Source organism: Diorhabda carinulata, chromosome 2 (assembly GCF_026250575.1).
Source record: "Diorhabda carinulata isolate Delta chromosome 2, icDioCari1.1, whole genome shotgun sequence".
NCBI lineage: Eukaryota > Metazoa > Arthropoda > Insecta > Coleoptera > Chrysomelidae > Diorhabda > Diorhabda carinulata.
Genome location: NC_079461.1, coordinates 22,608,866 through 22,629,443, shown reverse-complemented (window position 1 = coordinate 22,629,443; position 20,578 = coordinate 22,608,866). Strand labels below are relative to the sequence as shown.

The 20,578-nt window shown below is 30.8% G+C and overlaps 2 protein-coding genes and 1 long non-coding RNA gene across 3 annotated transcripts; 1 reads left to right on the top strand and 2 right to left on the bottom strand.

Annotated features, from left to right (window-relative positions):
- Nucleotides 1-70: 70 nt before the first annotated feature.
- LOC130890797 (uncharacterized) lies at nucleotides 71-13,321 on the top strand. Its single transcript, XR_009058789.1, has 3 exons — nucleotides 71-209; nucleotides 1,571-1,802; nucleotides 13,283-13,321. It is a non-coding gene; the product is annotated as an uncharacterized LOC130890797 (long non-coding RNA).
- On the bottom strand, nucleotides 2,213-15,343 carry LOC130890795 (tectonic-1). The gene is made up of 5 exons (XM_057795117.1): nucleotides 15,029-15,343; nucleotides 13,095-13,325; nucleotides 12,115-12,271; nucleotides 3,491-3,693; nucleotides 2,213-3,384 (listed from the first exon to the last, which is right to left on the bottom strand). The coding sequence occupies exons 1-5, from the start codon at nucleotides 15,341-15,343 to the stop codon at nucleotides 2,236-2,238; spliced, it is 2,055 nt and encodes a 684-aa protein (XP_057651100.1). The 3' UTR covers nucleotides 2,213-2,235.
- Nucleotides 15,273-20,571, bottom strand: LOC130890796 (B9 domain-containing protein 2). The gene is made up of 4 exons (XM_057795118.1): nucleotides 20,392-20,571; nucleotides 16,244-16,369; nucleotides 16,022-16,192; nucleotides 15,273-15,442 (listed from the first exon to the last, which is right to left on the bottom strand). Exons 1-4 carry the CDS (start codon nucleotides 20,477-20,479, stop codon nucleotides 15,300-15,302), a joined length of 528 nt encoding a protein of 175 aa, XP_057651101.1. The 5' UTR covers nucleotides 20,480-20,571; the 3' UTR covers nucleotides 15,273-15,299.
- Between the last annotated feature and the right edge of the window lie 7 nt (nucleotides 20,572-20,578).

Below are 20,578 nucleotides of genomic sequence, written 5' to 3'. Positions count from 1 at the left end.
TTAATTTTAATACATAGTTCAATGGTCATTCTTTTATTAATTTATATTTTAAATTCAACTCTACCGTTATTATAACTTATTTTGGAATGTTATAGTTGTAATATTTTATGAAAGTGTGAACATCCCACTTGTACCTATAACCTTCAAAGAATCTTTAAGCGCTGCATGATTAAAATATGTATTTAAAAAAGTAATATTACAGTTTTGAGGTAGGTAAAATACATAATTTAAATTTCTTCAATTTCTTATGTCTTAGACCTAAAATCAAGAACATTTAGATGCATTGATACATAATTTATTGACACTAAAAAAGAACTATTTATTAGAAATACATGGACCATTCCTTTGATTTTATTCATTTAAGTTTGTATTAGAATTTGATCAACTTTTATACAAGTCAGGTTCTTACTAAGAAACATTTTATTTGAATATTACTTTTGAATCACACAATGGCACTCTGTTTATATTTCACTAATTGAGCTGTATTTTAGGAACAGTGGACTTTTATAGATTATTAAAGCTTTTTTTAAATTACTCCTAAAAATGTTTTCTGCTTTGGTCATAAATAGATTAAATGATTTGGACTTTTCATAGAATAACTGACTGAAAAGCAAAACTCTTCTTTGAAAGTGACATCGTCAAAATTAGGTAATTTATTATATGGGTTTGGTAGTAAAACTGAATAGCCATTTTCTCTATTTATTACGTATTCAACACAAGTTTTTATATCTACATAGTTTTCAAGTTCCGATATAATTTGTTTCATTCATTACCGTACTTACTGCAGGAAAATGATTGTATTTGCTTAGCGTAGTTGCAGTAACAACTTTTTGTGGAAATCTTTTTAAGAAAATTTATGTTCTTCTTGTCATCTTTTTGAATGCGTTATGCATAACAATGACTGATTTTGGCGGAATGTTTGATAGGAGTTGATTAGTGAACCATATTTAAAATAATGCCATCTCACAAATGTGTTTAACGGATGAAAATAATGCATTTGGTACAAAATCATCTTCACTGCCATCATGAAGAATAATTACTAGTGTCCACGTTGAACAAGGAGTATTCAAGAAACAATTTTTAGAATCATCAACCCAGTCATATTTAACTATGTCATTTGTATCAATCTAGATTTCGTTTGATCTCGATATGTCTTTCTTTTTAATAAACATTCCTGTCGAAGTTGAAAACGATAGGCTATGATTCCATAATAACCATTCTGATGCATACCCGACTAACTCGATGGTTTTCAATGGCCGCTTCTGGCCTTCTGAAATGTCTGCACTACCAAATACCACTCACAGTTGAGCACATACTTACAAATGTTCAAATTTCTGCAATAATTTCCGTAACCACTAGCTAGGAAATTCGTTCCAAAAAATTTTAAATTTTTCAAAATAATTACAACGCCTAAACCATTACTATTTGAATGACATTAATCTTTGTAAAATAACTTCTTACTGTAAACTAAACAGTTTTTTAATGCTGTTATGTCATAGTTAAATTACAAGTTAATATTTGTATCATAACTGTACCATATGACAATAATCCCAGTCATATTTTTTTTCAGTGGCTGGTGATTAGTTTCCGAGGCAACTAACCAGACGAGTAACAAAAACAGACTTTAGTGCCGTGTTACATTTTACATGATTTTCGAAATCGACCAGATTAAAAAATACTTGTAAAAATATTAGGAATTGTGCCGAGCAGAATAGGTTATGTGGGCGATACACAGCTGAATAATCTTATTTTTTGAAAATCGGCATGCAAATCTTATTTCTTCCCATTTATTTATATTAATGGTAATAGAACAGTTTGATACTGAATACATTGTTTACATCACCCCTACACCAACACTAACAATTACACTGTCTGACATTAGAGTTTACCTTCAGTTTCTGAAGACGATAACTCGGTTATCGAAACGTCCGACAGTGTAATTGTGAGTGTTGGTGTAAACAGTGTATACAGTATGAATATCGTCTACGGTTCCAGAAATTCCAACTTAGAACAGTTTGAGTTATTCGTAAAGTTTATAAACTGTTTGCCATGTAATTGACTGCTGTCGAACATGAAGCGGATGACAGTTTCAGTACCTAGACACAAAAAAGAAATAAAAACACAAATAAAAATATTTTATTGAATGCATCCATTGTTCGATTAAAAAAAGGATTAGATTTACTGGTACTGGTAAAAGGAAAATGGTTGTAAATGAAAAATTAAAAAAAACATTTATTAAACAAATACCACATTTAAACATAAAAGTATGACAAAGAAATAAAATTTAACACCAACACTGCCATTATTGACTCGTACAAATGGATAAAAGAAATCATAAGGCAGTTTCATATCCAAACTTGGCGGACTAGCTGCCAATCTCTCTTTTTTTGCAGTTAAATCATAGAATGTGACAAATGTTTTAAGTTCGCTTTCGAAATAAACGGAGCTACTATTTTTCCTATAATATAACGATTTATTTGTGAAACCTCCAAAAGATATGGATAAAGCTAAAATCTTTTCTTGATTTAGTAATGAATCAATATCTACTTTTGAGTGAAATATATCAATCTCTAGTTCGCTTATTAAATTTCTACAAAATATGTAACTTTTTTTCGAAGAATACAGTCCAATTGTACCGTTCATCAAACTATCTGGATCAATTTTGTACAATATTTTTTGCCAATCGTCGAATTTCATTGCGTTAGCATTACCAAACAGGCCTACCATGGTATTGTTCTTTATATTCCATACGTTAAGGATTGATGCTTGAATTGCTCTACACAATTCAGTGGCGTTTACAATTTTTTTGTTATTATAGACCGTTGTTTGAAATTTACATTTATTTAGAAGGTTGTAGCCAAATTCTACATTAGTGAATTCGCTTTTATTCAATAAACAGTCGCCATTGAAAGTTTTGGGAATTACGTAAACACTTTCCAAATTGTTAGTAATATTTCTTTCTATTTTCATTATCAAATCTGTACCGTTTTTAATTTCTAATAATCTGCTTATAAGTATTGGTTTTCCTATCAAGTATCCAGGATTACCACTTAAACTTATAACTGCTTCCTCTTTATTATTTTCCCAAAGAAAGTTTACAGAAAATTCTTGTTTAAATTCGAAAGGGTTTTCCCCGAATTCATAGGTTATGTTGGCCATAACTGCTAATAATGATACTGAGGTTATTCCTTTAGTACCATTATGGAAAATATTGTATTTCAATTTTTTGACGATATTGTAACATGTATTAATTTTTCTGGAAATTGCGAAATTGCACCGGGTTGTTATTCTTTCTGAATTATTTTTTAAGATATATTCGCAGTTATTAAAAGTCTCATCACATACTTTTGGAACTATTGATAGACATACGTTTTCCGGACAGTTCTGAAATAAAATAAATAAGTATCACTAAGTATTCGTCCCAAATTTTGTTCTGCCCTTTCCACGGAGAAAATTATAGAATCTACCTCATATAGTAAAGAATACATACCTCAATAATTTTTTCCTTCCAATTTTTTATATCTATCAACATTGGATGAGACAGAAAAAAAATGTTTTCATAATAATTTTGCAAATTCAAATTTGGATTACTTTCAATTAAATCAGTTTGGAAGCATTCGGTTTCAAAATTTTTCAAATAAAAAACCTCTTCCTTTATTAAACAATTTTTTGTTACAAAACTATTGGGAATCCCTTAAAAAAATAAAATATATTAGCAAGTATGTATGTAAAAGTATTTACATAGTGAGGTTACAAATAATAAATTATGTGTGTAGATTTCGACAGGAAAACTAATATGATGCTAAAGATACAACAAAAAAAGAGTAGTAAAGGCAAGAAAGCATTTTAAAGGAATATAACAATGTTTTCGTTATATTTATCGGATCACAATCACAGTTTTTCGAAATCAGAATGAAGTAATCAGGTCATAGCATAGAAATACTTCCACGGGTCATACTGAACACACTGTTCACAATACTACTACACCAAGACTCGCAGACTGACGCGCGTTACGATAACCAAGTTATCGTCTTCAAAGACAAAGTTAAATTGGGTCATATGCCAAGATTTTGCTTCGCTACCAGTGAATTATCTCACTACTCCTGATGGGAACCATTTAAGATCTGTTAACCATAAATTAAGTTATACAATATGTCTCTTTAATTGTATTGTAAGATTTTTTGTCACCTGCCGTCCTCTATGTCATGATGATTTTTTCTTAACTTTAAAAATAGTTTGTTGGTTTTGAAATTTGGTCTAAAATCTATGAGCAAGGTAATTCAATCATAACTATTCATATGTGCTCCTAACATCTTAAAATGATGCATTAATTTGTTATCACATAGAATATAGATCAGATCATTAGTAAATCTTAGCACATTTCTTTTTCAAGTAAGACTCCTTTTTGCACATTATCGCTTGTGGTCTGACATCATTGAGATCCTCCATCTTCCCTATTCTATCTTCTTAATATCTTAGTGAAATACTTCACCTCGCTCTTTAGTCACATCTCTTAAATTTTATGAAGAGATGTTGAGGTGGAAATGATCCAATAAACCAAAACTAGTTGGCAAACACTCGGCCACACATTGGCACTTAAGCCAAAGCGCTGGCTTTATTCGCCATTTTCGGATCATATGCGGACCGAATAATTACCACCCGGTTTAGTGACTACCAACTTTGTTCCGAAGTGGCACAGAACCGACACACCGATTACTGAAAATCCGTTTTGTACCGTACTCGGCTCGCTACTGTAATTACCAGAGACTTATGGTAAATTCTGCTCCACCACTGTATTTTCTTTAGTGGTTAAGGCTCGCCGTGCCAACTAATTACCGACTCTGGTTCGTTTTTTAAATATGCCGCCAAGATACAAGATATGAGTCGAAGAGGAAGTTAGCTGCTTGCGTTGCCGTTTAGTTCCTTTTTAGTTCTATTACTCCTCACTCGTTATTTATATATATATATATATTATATTATATATATTATATTGTTTAATTACTTTTTGAAAGTTCTTTAATTGTTTTCTCGTTTGTTTATTTCTACAAAAATATATTTGCCTATCTTATACTTCAAGTGTAATACCCTAGGCAGACCCAAGGTTGGGGCAAAAACTGATTTTTATTAAAAAAATCAAAAACCATTCATTTTTTTCAAAAAATCACGATTTATTTGATTTTTTAAATTTGAATATAAAATTTGAACATTTTGATTCTTTTAAATTATTGTTAATTATTTTAATGCATAAGTCTAAAAATTATAATAAAATTTGCGGCTCAAAAACTTGTGACAATGCATTTGTCGCACTTCTTGCAAAAAAATTCTTTTCTGTTTTCCTTCTGTTCTATACACTCACTATACTGTGCCGAGTACTGCTGAGTGAGGCATGAACGCTTTTGTTGTGCATTTTGCAAGAATATTCCGGTCGAGACTTGTTATCCTTCTTAACCTATAAATTGACGTTGCCCAACAATTTCACGCATTGGAAGAAACCAGAGAGACAATCTTCAGAGGAAGAAGATACATCAACGGACAAACAAGTCCAAGAAGAATTAGAAAAGATAAGAAGACAGACAAAACCGGAGAGAACGCCACCTCCGATAATACTTAAGTCCCCACTCATGGACAGCACTTCGTAAGCAGCTAGTGCAAAGAAAAATCGATGCCCAGTGTAAAATGGGAATAAGGAGATTGAGTGGTATACGTACCTACTCAACGAAGAAAAAGAGAGGAAGCTAGTCATAAAAGGACTGGCTGTAAACACCCCCACGTCGGAAGTAGAGGCGGAGCTGAGGGAAAATGGATTGAGACCAAAAAAAGTATGGCAACTGACAAGTCGTACACAAAGAAACGAGGACAACACCCGAAAATTACTACCTATATACATGGTAGGGATCGAGCCCGCAGAGGAACAAACTTAACAGAAGCTGAGATACCTATGCCACACAAAAATAAGTGTGGTAGAACAAAAAAGGCACGACGGACCTGTACAATGTTACAGATGCCAGGGATTTCACCGCGGACAGAACACGTGCAACATGGATGTGCATTGCGTGAGATGCGCGGGAGCGCACAGAGCGGCGGACTACACACTAAACAGGACAGAAAAACCAAATTGTAGGAACTGCGGCGGAGAGCACCCCGCAAACTACAGGGGGTGCCCGAAACACCCAAAGAAGACGGAAAACAAACCAGCCACGAGCACCACACAAACAGGATGCAACTACGCACTAGCTGCTAAGAAAACGATAGGAGAAGAAACGCCCGAGCTACTGAGTGTGCTGCAGAACATGCAGGCACTCATAGCAACACTCATCGCCCAACAGTTAAAGTAAGACGGAGTACCAAGATCATTAGATTAAGTTAGGTTAGTAAAAAATTTTCAAAAACACAAAAGCACAAAAAAAATATAACAATAAAAAAATACATTTTACAAGATTCTAGGTTTCACCGAAGCAACCCACAAGAGGACACCCCCCGACACGGTAACTCCACTTTTCACAAGCAAATGCAGAGTTATACATCGGGGACAACTATAGAGAAGGCGAAGGACTACTCGGATCAGATCTTTTCTTGCCGAAGAAGGTTGGAAGAGGTTTACCCGAGGCAGCGAAACATACACACACACATTAAGACGTCCAGAACAAGAGTGTATAGCCAACAGGCTAATCTCTTAAAAAGATAAGACATCCCAGAATCTCCCATAGAACTCAGGGGAAAGGAAGGAGTCTACGCGCGAAACTGCGACGCGAATGAGGATGAGGACCTGTCGGAAAGACAGGGGGTGATTGGAATGTCCTTCGCACCCACTCGCGGATTTATCCGGGAGTGGAATGCTTAGAGGGACGGGCTTTCTCACGCGCACGTGTGTGTGTGTTTTACGCATTTCGCTAGTTGGGTTAGTTAAGTCAAGTGAAAACATATATATAGAGTAAAATGAGTGGTGGGGTGTAGTGCTATTTGTAAAAAAAGGCAAGAAAGATATTCAAGGATTAGTCCAAAGACTTAAAGCACACCACGATGTTTGTAATTATCAAGAGAGAAATACAGGTAATTGAATTATCAATTTAATTTATTTTATATTTAATATTTAATAGAGATTTTTATTATTAACCTGGGAATGATCGCGTGGTTAGATTTTGCCTAACATTTTTTGGTTTTTTTTTTTATTCTGCAAGCAGTTGATATTTTATTTTTGAGATAATTTAGTGAAAGTTTTGAGACATAAATATTAATTATAAGTTAAGTAACACAGTGTAATTTTTAATTATATATTCTGAGATATTTTGGAAGATTTTTTAAATATATACGTATTATATTATAAGTAGATACATTTTTGATAAATAACAGAATACAAGAGGGTAACAAATGTTTCTATGCATCAAAAGACACATTTAAATCAAAGATATTGTCTACAAACACAAAAATTAAAATATACAAGAGAGTATTTTGACCAGTTGTACTGTACGCCGCAGAAAAAAAAAGGAAAACATATTAGAAATCAGGGAAAGGAAAATACTACGGAGAATATACGGCCCAATTAAAGAAAAATGGAGTTTGGAGAATATTGAGAAACAACAAAGTTCAATAGCCCAATAATAACAAATGAAATAAAAAGTAAACGATTAAGTTGTACAACAACATCTAGGTAATGAAAGGTGTGTCAAGAAAATACAGGAAACTAAAAGACAAGGACGAAGAGCAAGGGGACGACCGAAAACTAGATGGTTGGATGGTGTAGAAGATCTTGAAGAAATTGGAATAAATGACTGGAAGAACAAAGCAAAAGGCCGGATAGAATGGAAAATAATAGTAGAAGAAGCAAAGGACAGACTTCAGAGCAGAAACTTAATCACCGAATTTACAAACTCCCTACTGATTTAAAGCAGTGGGGTTGGACAAGCGGCTCACCACCGCTGCCGGAAAAATGAGGCTAGGAATCTCAATAGGGAGACTATGGGCCTTAAGGTCTGAAAGTCAATGAGAAGAAGAAGATACATTTTTGAGATAATTTTAAAATTTTTTTGATAGATATTATTTCTAACAAAGATAATATAATTTTTAAGTATTCATTTATAGACATTTTAGGATATAGATTTTAGGCATATAGGATTGTTTTTAAATGTTAGGTGAAATCTAACACCTGGCCTTTAATGCAACTTTTTTATCGCGACCTTTCCTAGGTTAATTAAAGATTATCTTCATATCAATCAATAATTCAATACTATATCAATATATGATCAATTAATCAATTTCAATTTTCAATTATGTTTTTTCTCTTTTCAAAGAGTCGAATGTCGCTTGACAGTTTTGCTAGCACATCATCTGCCTCAAGTTATAGTTCATTCATGACGGATAGTTCATATGTTAGAAAAACTCCACCGAACGAAAGTACCAACAAGTCCAACAAATTTTGAGCCAGTCCAAAAAAAGAAAGAAATCGAAACTCAGCCTACCATGAGTGGTTTTGTAATGCGGACTTCAACTGCTAAAAAATATCAAATTGACAAATAAATATCAAAGACTATTTTTGGTACAAATACGAGCTTCAGATATATTGAGAATTTAGAGATAAGAAAACCATTCAGTTATTAAGGCCTGGTTATACACCACCTTTGAGAAAAGAGGTAGCAACAAGTCTTTTGGACGAAATCTATGAAGAGGAAAAAGAAAAATGTTTAGTATAAATACAATTAGTATAAATACAAGTGTACCGTAAAATCTTTTGTGACGGACAATGCCGCAAATATGACGTTAAAAGACAAAACGAACGCAAAAGTTATAACTTATGGCTGCTCTGCACATATTTTTAATTTACTGTGCAAGGACTTTCAAGTTAAAGACGTTAAAGAACATGTGGTTCAAATTGTTAAGTACTTTCGAAATAACCATTTTGCTAGAGCGAAATTCAGTCAAGCAGGAGGCAACGCTTTAGTCCTTCAAAGCGATGTGCGATGGAATAGCCTTGGCGACTGCTTAGAAATGTATGTCACCCAGTGGTACATCATATTAAAAATCTGCGAAGAAAATAAAAAGGAGATTGATTCCACTATTTACCAAGAAGTTTCAAATATTGCGATTAAACATGCAGCGCAAGATTATTTACAAAAAACACAACAATTTAATAATCGATATAAGCAAGCACTAACGCTATATCATTTTATAGCGTATATGAAAACACTGGACTGTCACCTTTAGTAATAAAGTTAAATGCCCGCGGTGCTCTATTTAAGCAAGTTATGTTTTCGGACGAAGTAATAAAAAATGTAAACAGACTACAATGGTTGTTATCACAAAATGATAAGCCGGAAATCTTCAAACAGTTGCCAATAATAAAATAGTTCCTGTGTGCAACTGCTTCTTCAGTTTCAGTAGAACGCGCTATTTAGCTCTTTAGAAAAAGGAGGAAAACTCGTGTTTTTGTTTAAATTGTATAACGAAAATGAATAGACTGAAAATATACATTAATAAAATTTAGGTGTTAGGTTTAGTTTAAGAATTTGTAATTATGTACTTCTTTTTTGTTTTTTTTTTTGCTAAAACCAGATACTTCTTTTGATTTTTGAGAAAAATTTCATATTATGTTGTTATCTGGTTCTGAATAAAAAAGAAAAAAATTGATTTAAATCATGATTTTAATCTGATCAAATTATTATTTCTTTTATTATATGACTAAGGCCGGAATTTAAGTGACTAATAGTATTTTGATCTAAAGTTGTTGTTTAATATTATTTTGTAGAAGTATATCTTTGTTGTACCATTTAAAAACAATGCATTTTTATTTGAATTTGGGAAGTAAGAAACTTGTACAGTTGTGGAATTTAAATTAGAATCGCCCTGTATACAATTGAATTGTTGAAAACCACATGAAAATCTATATTCACATTTTATAATTAATTTTGATATACACACGCCGAAATAATATTGGGAACGGCATTTAAATTTGTTATACCTTCTGAAAAACACATTTATAATAATATACCCAGTGTTCCAATGAAAATAATTAATATTCCATGTTTATATATTTTTTGAAGAATACAACGTATCAAATGTTATTCAATATTTTTTTTTTATCATTTTATTGTGAAAATACTTTTTTTATTTTTATATGAACTTTTTTTTTAATTTTCATTTCAGTTACGAAATTATGCTAAGGATTATTTTGGAAGAAAAAATACAAAAGTGTTATTTAGAAAGTAAACTGGGTGCAATAATATATTCACCACACATTATACTGTGGTAAACTTTTATCATTATAAGGTATAAATTAAGAATGAAAAGATATGTTCGGAATATTTCGCCTTAAGACATTGCATATAACACCGCCAATCATAATCATAAACATGATTACCTTCTGTTTTGATAAGCTTTTTTATTTATAAACATTCCTTATTTTACTGTTTAGACCCTTACTGTGTTGAATCTACTCAAATTAAACTTTTTTTTTTTAAATGAAGCACCGCTTCTAAATAATTCCAACATATAATGAAAAACTGAAAATAACTCTAAAAAAAATGATATTTATGCTATTTGGTAATATCGAAACAATTGTAGTCCTCGGGCCTTCGACCCATTTTTTTGATGATGACCAACAAGCTGGATATTTGTAAATCGCTTGTTTAGGTCAAGACCAACAACTGGTTGATATTTATTTCAAACGGGAGACTATTCATTATTATTACCTTAAAGAAATTTGTCCGACAAAAATAATGCGCCATTTCCCCTGTCCGATAGACTAATTATATCAGTTTACCACGCTTATGTTAATGGATAAGCAGCAAGCTGATTTTTTGAGAATTCGAATGTTAATAAATTAAAAAATCATGTACTCATGTTGTCAGACGTATAGCGCGCGGAATAAAGGGAGTCCGACACTTGGAACCTGCGTTTTTAACAATCAATGCATCACTGATTACCAACAGGCTGATTTTTTTTACTTCATAATGACCTATTAATTTATTTATTAATTAAAAAACACAATTGCTTTTTTGTCCAGTATAATGGACAAACTGTATCTTCCTTTTTGGCTTTTTCTCTTGATCTACTTACTTTAGTAGTCTTGACCTAAACAAGCGATTTGCAAATTTCCAGCTTGTTGGTCATCATCAAAAAAATGTCGAGGGCCCAAGGACCATGTCCTTACTAGTGAAGAAAATACACTTTCAAGTTCTACAGGCAACCTAAAGCTTCAAATGCTTTTAACATTCTTTCGAGGATTTGTTTATAGTTAGGATCTCTGTTATTGCCTAGAAAATTATGTATGACCTGTTCTCTATCAGGATCCGTCATAGTTGTGATGATTGTGAATAAGCCATAAGCTGTCTAAAATCTGATTAAAAAAAATCTTTTGCCTCTGAGAAATCTGGAAACTTTGATATTAAGCCTTTGAAACAAGTTGAAGTGTAATTATTACAAAGCTTGTTGAGTATTTCGATTCTATTGTACGGGTTTAACAATATATGTAATATTTGTTTTCATATTAACTTTGTGTACAACGGCAATATATGATAAATGTTTCATATATTTTCATGGTAAATAATTGTTTTCATTGAATAAAAATTCAATGCTGCTCTAAGTAATATATGGATTTTTAGAACGCAAAAAAAATTATGTAAATTTTCACGTTTTCTTGTATATGCAAAAATGTGAAATTCATATAAATATATAAACTAGAAATTAATTCTGATAATAAATAGGTTACTTATATAAAAAAATTGATAAATGCAGATGCGCCAACCACAATACTTGTACAAGAAAAGAAATGCAGAATTCATTCAACCAGATATATTACATCCTTTTCTCGGTCCTTTTTCATCCCTTAAACGTGATTATTTCCTTTTTGCGTCTGTAATGATATCTCTAGTTACCACATATATTAGGTTCTACTCTTTAACGATCCGAACACCTATATTGAGAAGCCTTATTATTCAGAATATAGTCGGTAATTTATCTTCGCCTTGAGATAGGTAGCAAGCCAAATTCCTATTTTTCGTTGTTGTCTGGATCCATTTTAATAAACCACACTTCAACATCAAATTGAATTAAATAGTCACTACTTGGTATTTGAATAATCCAGGGTACATTATTTTAATGATCACGTTTACCACCACTTACCAAACTTGTGGAATCCTCTTCTACTCAAAAGCCATATAGGAGTTCCGTACATTAATTTCAAAGAAGAATTAAAATCTTCATTTGTCTCAGAATGTAGCTTAGACCACGAAAATTTATTTGTTTTTTCCATTTGAGAGTCGTCAAATTTTTTTATTGGCTGAAATAATTAATTAAACTGTTTAAACCTAAATCTTTTTTGAATGAAATTTTTTAACTGTGTAATAAGAATTAAGCGCTTGGTTTATGCAGTAAAAATAAAAAAAAAAACATTAAGATTACGAATTACTAGTTGAAAACACGGGAAGGGTACTTGTTCATGCAAAAAATTAATAGTAAATTTAAATTGAAATTAAACGAAGAGTTGGCCAACTTTTAACTTCTTAGTTTAATTTATTGATTATACACACACACACACACACACAAATTGCCTAGCATAGTATTTGAAATGTCTTGTTTAAATTGTGGCAAAAAGTACATTTATATATATATATATATATATATATATATATATATATATATATATATATATATATATATATATATATTTGATTTTAGGTCTCTTCTGTTTTAAAATTAGTGTTTTTTTGATAGTTTTTAAAAGAAAGATAAATTTTGACGTTTCGACTACTTTTCTTAAAGTCTTTATCAAAATATTTTGATTTCCGCTGTGGTGTTTTATTTCTAAAACTGACGTACAGAATATTTCTATTGGTTTACTAGTAAATAACCACCAACAAAGTTTAGTCTAATGTGAATTTATTTCAATTTAGGCTGCATAAACCGAGCGTTAACTCTTAGTGTATTTCACAACTTTTGTAATTATTTGTACCATTATCAAAGCACCTACAGACAGTTACTAGATATTAAAATAATGGTGGAAAGTTAGAGAGTTCTAAAAATTTTTGTAACTAAGAATTACATGTTTACAAATTTGCACTTTGTAATTTTTTAGTACAAAAGATATTAAAAGGTAAACTCACGTCTATGCGCTGTAGGATGTAGGACTTTGGATAATTGCTTTTAATAATACAAAACATTCCATTTTGGTTTATGTGCCATTGCACTGGAGTATTATTAATATAAATATATTTCATGTAGTCACAAAACCTAGCATCGAAAAATCTAGGTTCTGGTAAACAGTATTGAAATACTTCTTTATTTTCAGTAGAGCAGTCTTCGTCGCAGCAACAGTTAATGTCGCAAAACATATCCTGAAAATAATATACATATGTAGAAAATGAGTTGCAAATTATTTTATAGGTAATTGTTGATAGAAGTATATGAAAATTTGATTATCTCTTTTATGATTATATTCAATAAGTTTCAGAAGCACCTGAACGTCTTGCGATGTAGGCAACTAGCACTACACGGCACGCCGTAAAAGATTCAAGTAATAAATGTGTAAGATAATATAGGTATTGATGAGAAACTTTCGAGCGGAATCAAAAAACATTTTAAATTGCCGCTATGTGCTTTTCATGTTTATTCTATCAACATCAATATTTATAATTTCATTACTAACGCAGTGCATAAATCAAACATAAATAAAAACTAAGATGAGCAATATCTTGGAAAAACTTTTACATTTCGAGATTATGTTATGTCCGAAATTTTATTTTTTACTTTACATTTACCTTATTTTTTATTGTGTTATTTTTCTTATGTTTACTATTTTTTTTTTCATTTACAAGGGATTAAAAACTGGGCTGCCAACGTGTATTTCAAAATCGATCATCAGAATAAAAACATTTGTTGTTTATAATTACTATACATACCTAAGCTAGTATAACTACCTAAACAGTCTTAGTAACTTTAATTGTTTTCTTTTTTAATTAAGGCCTTGTCATTATAAGATAAATATATCTGTGCTAAGCGCAGACACTTTAGGTCAATAGCATGGAAGTGACTCCCATTCTTTCCTATTTTGTGCTTTCATTTTCCAGTCCCGAATTCCTCTCTCTCTCTCTTAGATTCATCACCTCTACTCACCATCTATTCCTTGGTATTCATTTTTTTCTTGTACCTCCGTGTTCAGTGACTATACTTTTTTTTTTGCTTTAAAATCCGGCATTCCCTGGATGTGATCCTCCAGATGATCCGTATAGTAATGGAACATTTTCAAAATGTTTAGTTTGATGATGATATTAATCTATCATAGAAAACTCTTGATCTTCAAAGCGATGCCGAAGTAGATTCTTTAAAAATATTTGTAGGCATCTAAATTATAGTACTTGAGCATCAAAAAAATGTACATGCGGAAAAACCATTGTCAGAGTTATATGTGATGAGACGATTTCAATTTCTTCTTGACTAAATAATTGACATCCCAAATTAATGGCAACAGATAAAGCAAAACTTAATTTTTTGTGGATATGTTGAACGGAAAGTTTGAAATTGTTAGATTGTCAAAAAAGCAAGTATGGTTAGGTCCGTGGTCGACTAAAATTCAAGCTGTATACTTACAAGCGTCGAATTAGCAGAAAAATTACAATCGGAAAAAACTATAATATAGTAGAGGGATATTGAGAAAAATTGGGGAAGTCACCCAGAAGAAGTGGTGAAATAGAAACTCAAGTGGAAAGATAAGCGAGAGGTCTTAATGCTTACTACAAAACACAAAGACACAATGACCACTATCACTGGCATAAATGATGATCGATTGATATAGAATGTAATAATAATATATGTGTCAGATCAGCTAAAGTGGTTTAAAAAAAATTGCAGTCAATATGATATCAATATGATACCAAATTTCTCAGAAGGTTCTTCGTACCCTCTGTGTACCAGACATGGAACTTATCGAGCGATGTAGATACAAGAAATCAAGTATGTATTATGTGATAAAAACAATGGGGTCAACGATAACATGAAGAATTATACTAGAGAATAGTTCAAGACTGCTGACATTTCTTACCTGTAAATCACATGTACAATAATCTTTCTGTATAGTAGTCGAAGAAACGTCACTCATGGGGGTGATGATAGATGTATTTAAATAATAAGTAGAATTGCTACAATTCGTGGAATCATCTCCGCATAATGTAACGTTTTCAGTATCAAAACTTTGTTCTGTAACGACAGAAGAGAAGCTCGTTCCTTTCGTACTTGTTATTTCTGTTGTACTACTATATTGGGCAGCTGTAGTACTAACACAAACAGTGAAAATAATACATAATATATTTAATTTAGTATTCAACTCCGTAGTTTGAAAAATTTCGAAAAACCACATTAAGGTCAAACGTAACCACTCCCATGGCTTCGGTCGATAGTTTGTATCTTTCATTTGATGAAAAAACTTGATCAGGATTTTTTAGCTGTAAACCACCGCCTGAAATAAATTGTTTTCAGTAATCGGTATTCCATATAATTAAGTACTTTCTTCAACGTGATTGATTATAAAAATTGCTCGGGTATATGTTTGGAAGTGAGACTATTTTTGTTCATAAAAAATTCAAAAATATTTTTGACACAAACAAAATAAGAATATTTAAGTTTAAATACAAAATTTTTGGTTGGTGAAAAAAATAAAAAATATGATTAATAGTATTATTACTTTTGTTATTAACAAATTCACGAAACGGGACAAATTGGGGTATTCATAGTTTTTGGATATTTTGTTGGCTAAAAAGTGTTGAAATTTTGGTTTTCAAACCTAGGTCTCATTTTCATCTTAAATACGCCGACATAATGGAAAAAAATATTAAAAATATTAATTTTTCGAGTTTTTATTATCAAAAATAGGATGGACCCACTTCCAAATTACAAAACACTTTTTGATTTGTACCTTACTACATACTGCAACATAATGTAGAAAATATATTTCACAATCAGAGAAGTGAAGTACGAACTGAGCAAGTGAGGTGATAATCTATACTAGTACTCAAAAAAATAGAGACTCACGACTTACCTAAAAAATATTGTACAAAACGCTGTCGGATCGAACCAAATGGCCTCCACGTATAACAATCTAGAGTATAAGAACCGGGACTGGTTGGAACGGTTACCGTTCCGTATCCGAAAATGTGTGCTCTCCCTAGCCAATCGAAATGATAAACTTCAATAAAAAATTTTGGCCAACCTAAAATGAACAATTAGAACTTTTATTAAAAAATCTAAGAATTTCTACTACCTTGTATTCCTGTAGTTGCTAAATGAACGTCTATTGGAAACGCCCATCTGCAAATATTATTGAATTGAGACCAACTCACATGTGTTTGACCTTCTTTTTTTCCAGCAATATGTCTCCAGTTATTCCCTATAAAAAAAGTGTTGATCATATTTTATAAAGGCAATACGAAGAAAGCAACATCCCAAGTAACCACAAGATACTTAGTATTTCGAAGTATGTACCTGCAGAGTTGATTCATGATGAGCCCTATGTAATACGCTGCATTAATATTATGTAAGCTTAGTTCAGTGATTGGGTTCCAAACAATTTTAGTAAGAAGTATACAATATTATTTGATATTTTGTTTCCCTATGGAGAGTGAAGTTGATGAATCCTCACTTTGGATTAGACATATTTCTGAAGAAGCTCCTGTATCATCTAACCACGATGTCCGTACGTATATATATATATATATATATATATATATATATATATATATATATATATATATATATATATATATATATATATATATATATATATAAATTGTAAAGAAGTCTTTGTCAGCTATATTATGAGCGGTTTTTTATTGGGAACGTGGCAAGGAAACACCAAAGTGGACTAACTTTAATATCTTTTCCGAGCTTTCGAATACTTATCTATTTATCGTCTGGGATTTAAATTATGGTCAAATACAATATAAGAGATATGTATAAATGTATAATTATTGTAAGTAAAATGTAAATTTAAAATTATCCCATATAAAATTTACAAAGAGTCAACATGAATATCAAAAACACGTTTCATCTAGATTTATTTTCCAAGTCAAACAACTATCTATTACCGAATGAACTACTCTAACAAGAAAATTAGAAAATGATTTAAAAAACATAACAGTCAAAAGAACTGAATCACTATATGAAGCTATAGAACTCATACTTACAACAACATATTTCAAATATGAATATACAAGAAAAGGATAAACAGTCACTACAATCAATTAAACACAGAACAGAAGCGAAACATAAAACATTTTTCCTTACCATATGTACAAGGACTTTCTCAACAATTATCGCATTATTTCAATAAATATGATATTACTACATTATCCATCCAATATTTCACTAAATTAAAATCGAAAACACCAAAAACCAAAAGAAGTAATATTATAAATTAAGTGTACTAATTGTGACGCTGCCTACATAGGGCAGACATCTCAGTATTTAGAAAATTAACGAACCATGAAATATCAAAAAAACATGAATTCAATTATAAAGATTCAAAAATTCTTGAAACGGAATCTAATACATGAAAAAGAGAATTTTTAAAAATGGTTCACATTCATAAAAACGAAAAAGCTATAAATGATAAAAAAATCTAAATAACTTAAGTAAAATTTATAGCTCTATTCTGTAAATTCTAAGAAATTTAATATATTTGAGATGTGGAAACCAAGGAAAAATTAATTTTTCTTATTGGAACAAAGTTCTAAGTTGATTTTATCCTTATTTTGATATTCAGTGAATGATAATATATTCGAATGTATTCAAGAAAAAATAATAGGGAAAGCAGAGGCTATGGTTGGAAACAGGGTGGAGCTCAATACATTGTCAAAATTGAAAGAAGCTTCAATATAATGCTTTTTAGATCGACAAAACTTAGACAACATTTTACAAAAGCTGACAAGGACTAGACCATATAGATTAATAGATTTCGGTACTCGACTTCAGTTATTAAAAAGTAAAGTTATATAAAGAATTAGTAATGACATAAATTTGAATTAAAGATAAGAAATGTCATACCAATCATTGTAAGAAAACTGCATCGAATACGTTCATAGTAGGATGTACTGGCGTCCTGAAGAATAACATGCATCTCAAAAAAACAAATTCTTTGGAAGATGCAATGGCATACGTTAACGTGAAAATAATAATTTTCACAATTATCGCAATAATAGTAATAATAACTATCAGATGTAGTAACTTTTGTTCAGTTAATATTTTATTGTATTTTTGTGTTAATAAAGTTGTTATTTGTTTAAAAAAAATATTTCTCGCGAAAACACGTAATTTATCATTACAATCGATTTTAGAATCTCATCATTTCCTCCATCAATCTCATTTTGTACTAATACTATTTTGATCTTCATTATCTGTTTAAGAACAAATGTTCTCTCTCAAGTTCATCATAATAAAATTAATCACGCGTAAATTATCAATGTTTAATTACTACGAAATGTTTTATAGAGAAAAACAAATAAGTCCCATTGATTTTTATTTAAGAAGAAATCAGATTATAGCATCAGAATGCTTGTTAAGGGAGCTGGTATAGAATTAAGTGGAATGAAGAAAGCATGACTTCTGTTACTTGTATTTTTATAATTAGAAGAACTCTACTCCATCTAATTATAAAAAAATTCAAATAAGCCGAAAAGCAGCAGGTGGAGGGCCACCATCCAACTTGAAATTAATAACATTAAAGAATAGGGGTGTATATGTTTGGGGAAAGATTAAAATCGCCGGATTTGAAGGTGTTATAGAAGCTTAGCTTGCCATAAATTCTGGTGAAATGTCTGTAATGGACCAAGCGGAGGATAAGGATTGCTAATAGATTCACATTGACAATATAGAAAATAGTAAAGTTGAGAAGACAAATGTGAATTCAAATATATATAAAAAATCTAGGCGACTAACTCCTTCAATAGACATAGCAAATAATATATTGAAAGCCATTGAAAAAGACATGAAGCCAAATAGAGATATTGCTTATATATAAACTTATAAAGATATAGAGTTAGGAGATACATATTGCAAAAAATAAATTGAATTTCCTAATTCCATAAAAATGAACATCCGAAGTTTAATGTAGATAAATTCATTTTAAAATCACAATAAATTGTTTATTTAACTCGTTATAACTACTCAGTCAACTTCCAATATTTCATTGTACTTTTCTGTGATCTGCCCCATGTAAACCATATGTCAAAATGGAATGAAATTATTCATATTTTTCCAAAATTTCAAATCAACTTTTAACTAACAGTGACAAAATACTCCTGACATTGACTGCTTGGTCGTCGTTATTTTAACAACGAAAATGTTATTGTACATCGCTATAAGCAACATTGAAACCATGCATGCATTTTTGTACGTAGATGCGATCAGCTGACGGGTTATTCCATTTGTTTGGTTTTGTGAATTTTCAAAATTATTTATTTCCCTTAAATGGCTGTCTACTATTAATTCGCATGAGCATTATTGATAGGTTACTGAGGTTTGTGAATTTCGTACTTTTCGGTATTTCAGCATAAAAAGAATTTATTAGTATTAAACTACTATTATACAACTAAATAAATATACACACACAGAAATATTTTTGATATTGGTTTTGCAAGGGTAACAAATTTTTAATAGCCTATAATTTAGTATAATTTAAAATGAGAGGCGCCTAATAAAAAACACAAACTATGAACAATCATAGGTAAACTGCATGAATGAGAAATACAATAATGATGCTTCGACAAATGCAGGGGATTTTATATTAGAAAATTTACTTCAAAACAAATATATTCTACCTAAGTCCTCAATAGTAATTGTACTCAATACCTAACTGTTTCCTGAGTATATAATGAAACTGGAATGTATTACTTTATTAAACTGTTACAAAACAAGCATACAAGAAAGCAGAAAACAAAAAACTCTCTTTTATTAATAGTGATCTTCAAGATATAGTTCTGTAGCTCTGTCAACAGAATCTCTAAGTAACAGTTTCCTTTGTTTCCATCCATAAAATGTGAACTTATGCTATAAAAATCAAAAAAAATATATATATAAAACGATAGAGAGAAAAAACATCAAATTAATATATTCATTCGGTTCATTTAAACGAAGGTGTAAACCCGTAAAATATTATTCACTTCATATTTGACATTTGAACTAAGTACCACTCTTCATTGCAAGCCAGTTTTTTTCTATTTTTCGTCTGCGTTGATCTTCACTTATCAAAGCAATATTAAAAATAATTTGGAAATAGTTATTTGTTTTTGATCTTATCAACAATACTTCGTTAAACTGAGAGATCGACGCATCGTATGCAACGCTTATTAATTAAAAACGATTAGAGCATAGGATGTATTCGGGTATTAAACTTGTAAAATTATAAACACCTACCTATATGTATATGCCATCTGCAAAATAAATGATCTTTAGGAAAATCTTTTGCTTCTCGTATTTGCCCAATAATATGAACTTCTGCCATACATGAAGATATACATTCAAATATAATTTTTCTCCTTATTATACTTTATGTCTTAAACATAAATCATTATACATGTACTCATAAAAATGCCAGAAAGCT

What these genes read in the sequence shown, in the direction of transcription:
- LOC130890795 (XM_057795117.1), bottom strand. Translation starts at nt 15,343, where the DNA reads ATGTGGTTTTTCGAAATTTTTCAAACTACGGAGTTGAATACTAAATTA. An exon ending in ACATCCTACAGCGCATAGAC is followed by an intron (nt 12,272 to 13,094) that starts GTGAGTTTACCT and finishes TAATTATTTCAG; the next exon opens with CCAATAAAAAAATTTGACGA. An exon ending in AAGAGGATTCCACAAGTTTG is followed by an intron (nt 3,694 to 12,114) that starts GTAAGTGGTGGT and finishes TATTTTTTTAAG; the next exon opens with GGATTCCCAATAGTTTTGTA.
- LOC130890796 (XM_057795118.1), bottom strand. Translation starts at nt 20,479, where the DNA reads ATGGCAGAAGTTCATATTATTGGGCAAATACGAGAAGCAAAAGATTTT. An exon ending in CAGATGGCATATACATATAG is followed by an intron (nt 16,370 to 20,391) that starts GTAGGTGTTTAT and finishes CTTTTTTTATAG; the next exon opens with GGAATAACTGGAGACATATT. An exon ending in TTTTGTACAATATTTTTTAG is followed by an intron (nt 15,443 to 16,021) that starts GTAAGTCGTGAG and finishes AATTTATTTCAG; the next exon opens with GCGGTGGTTTACAGCTAAAA.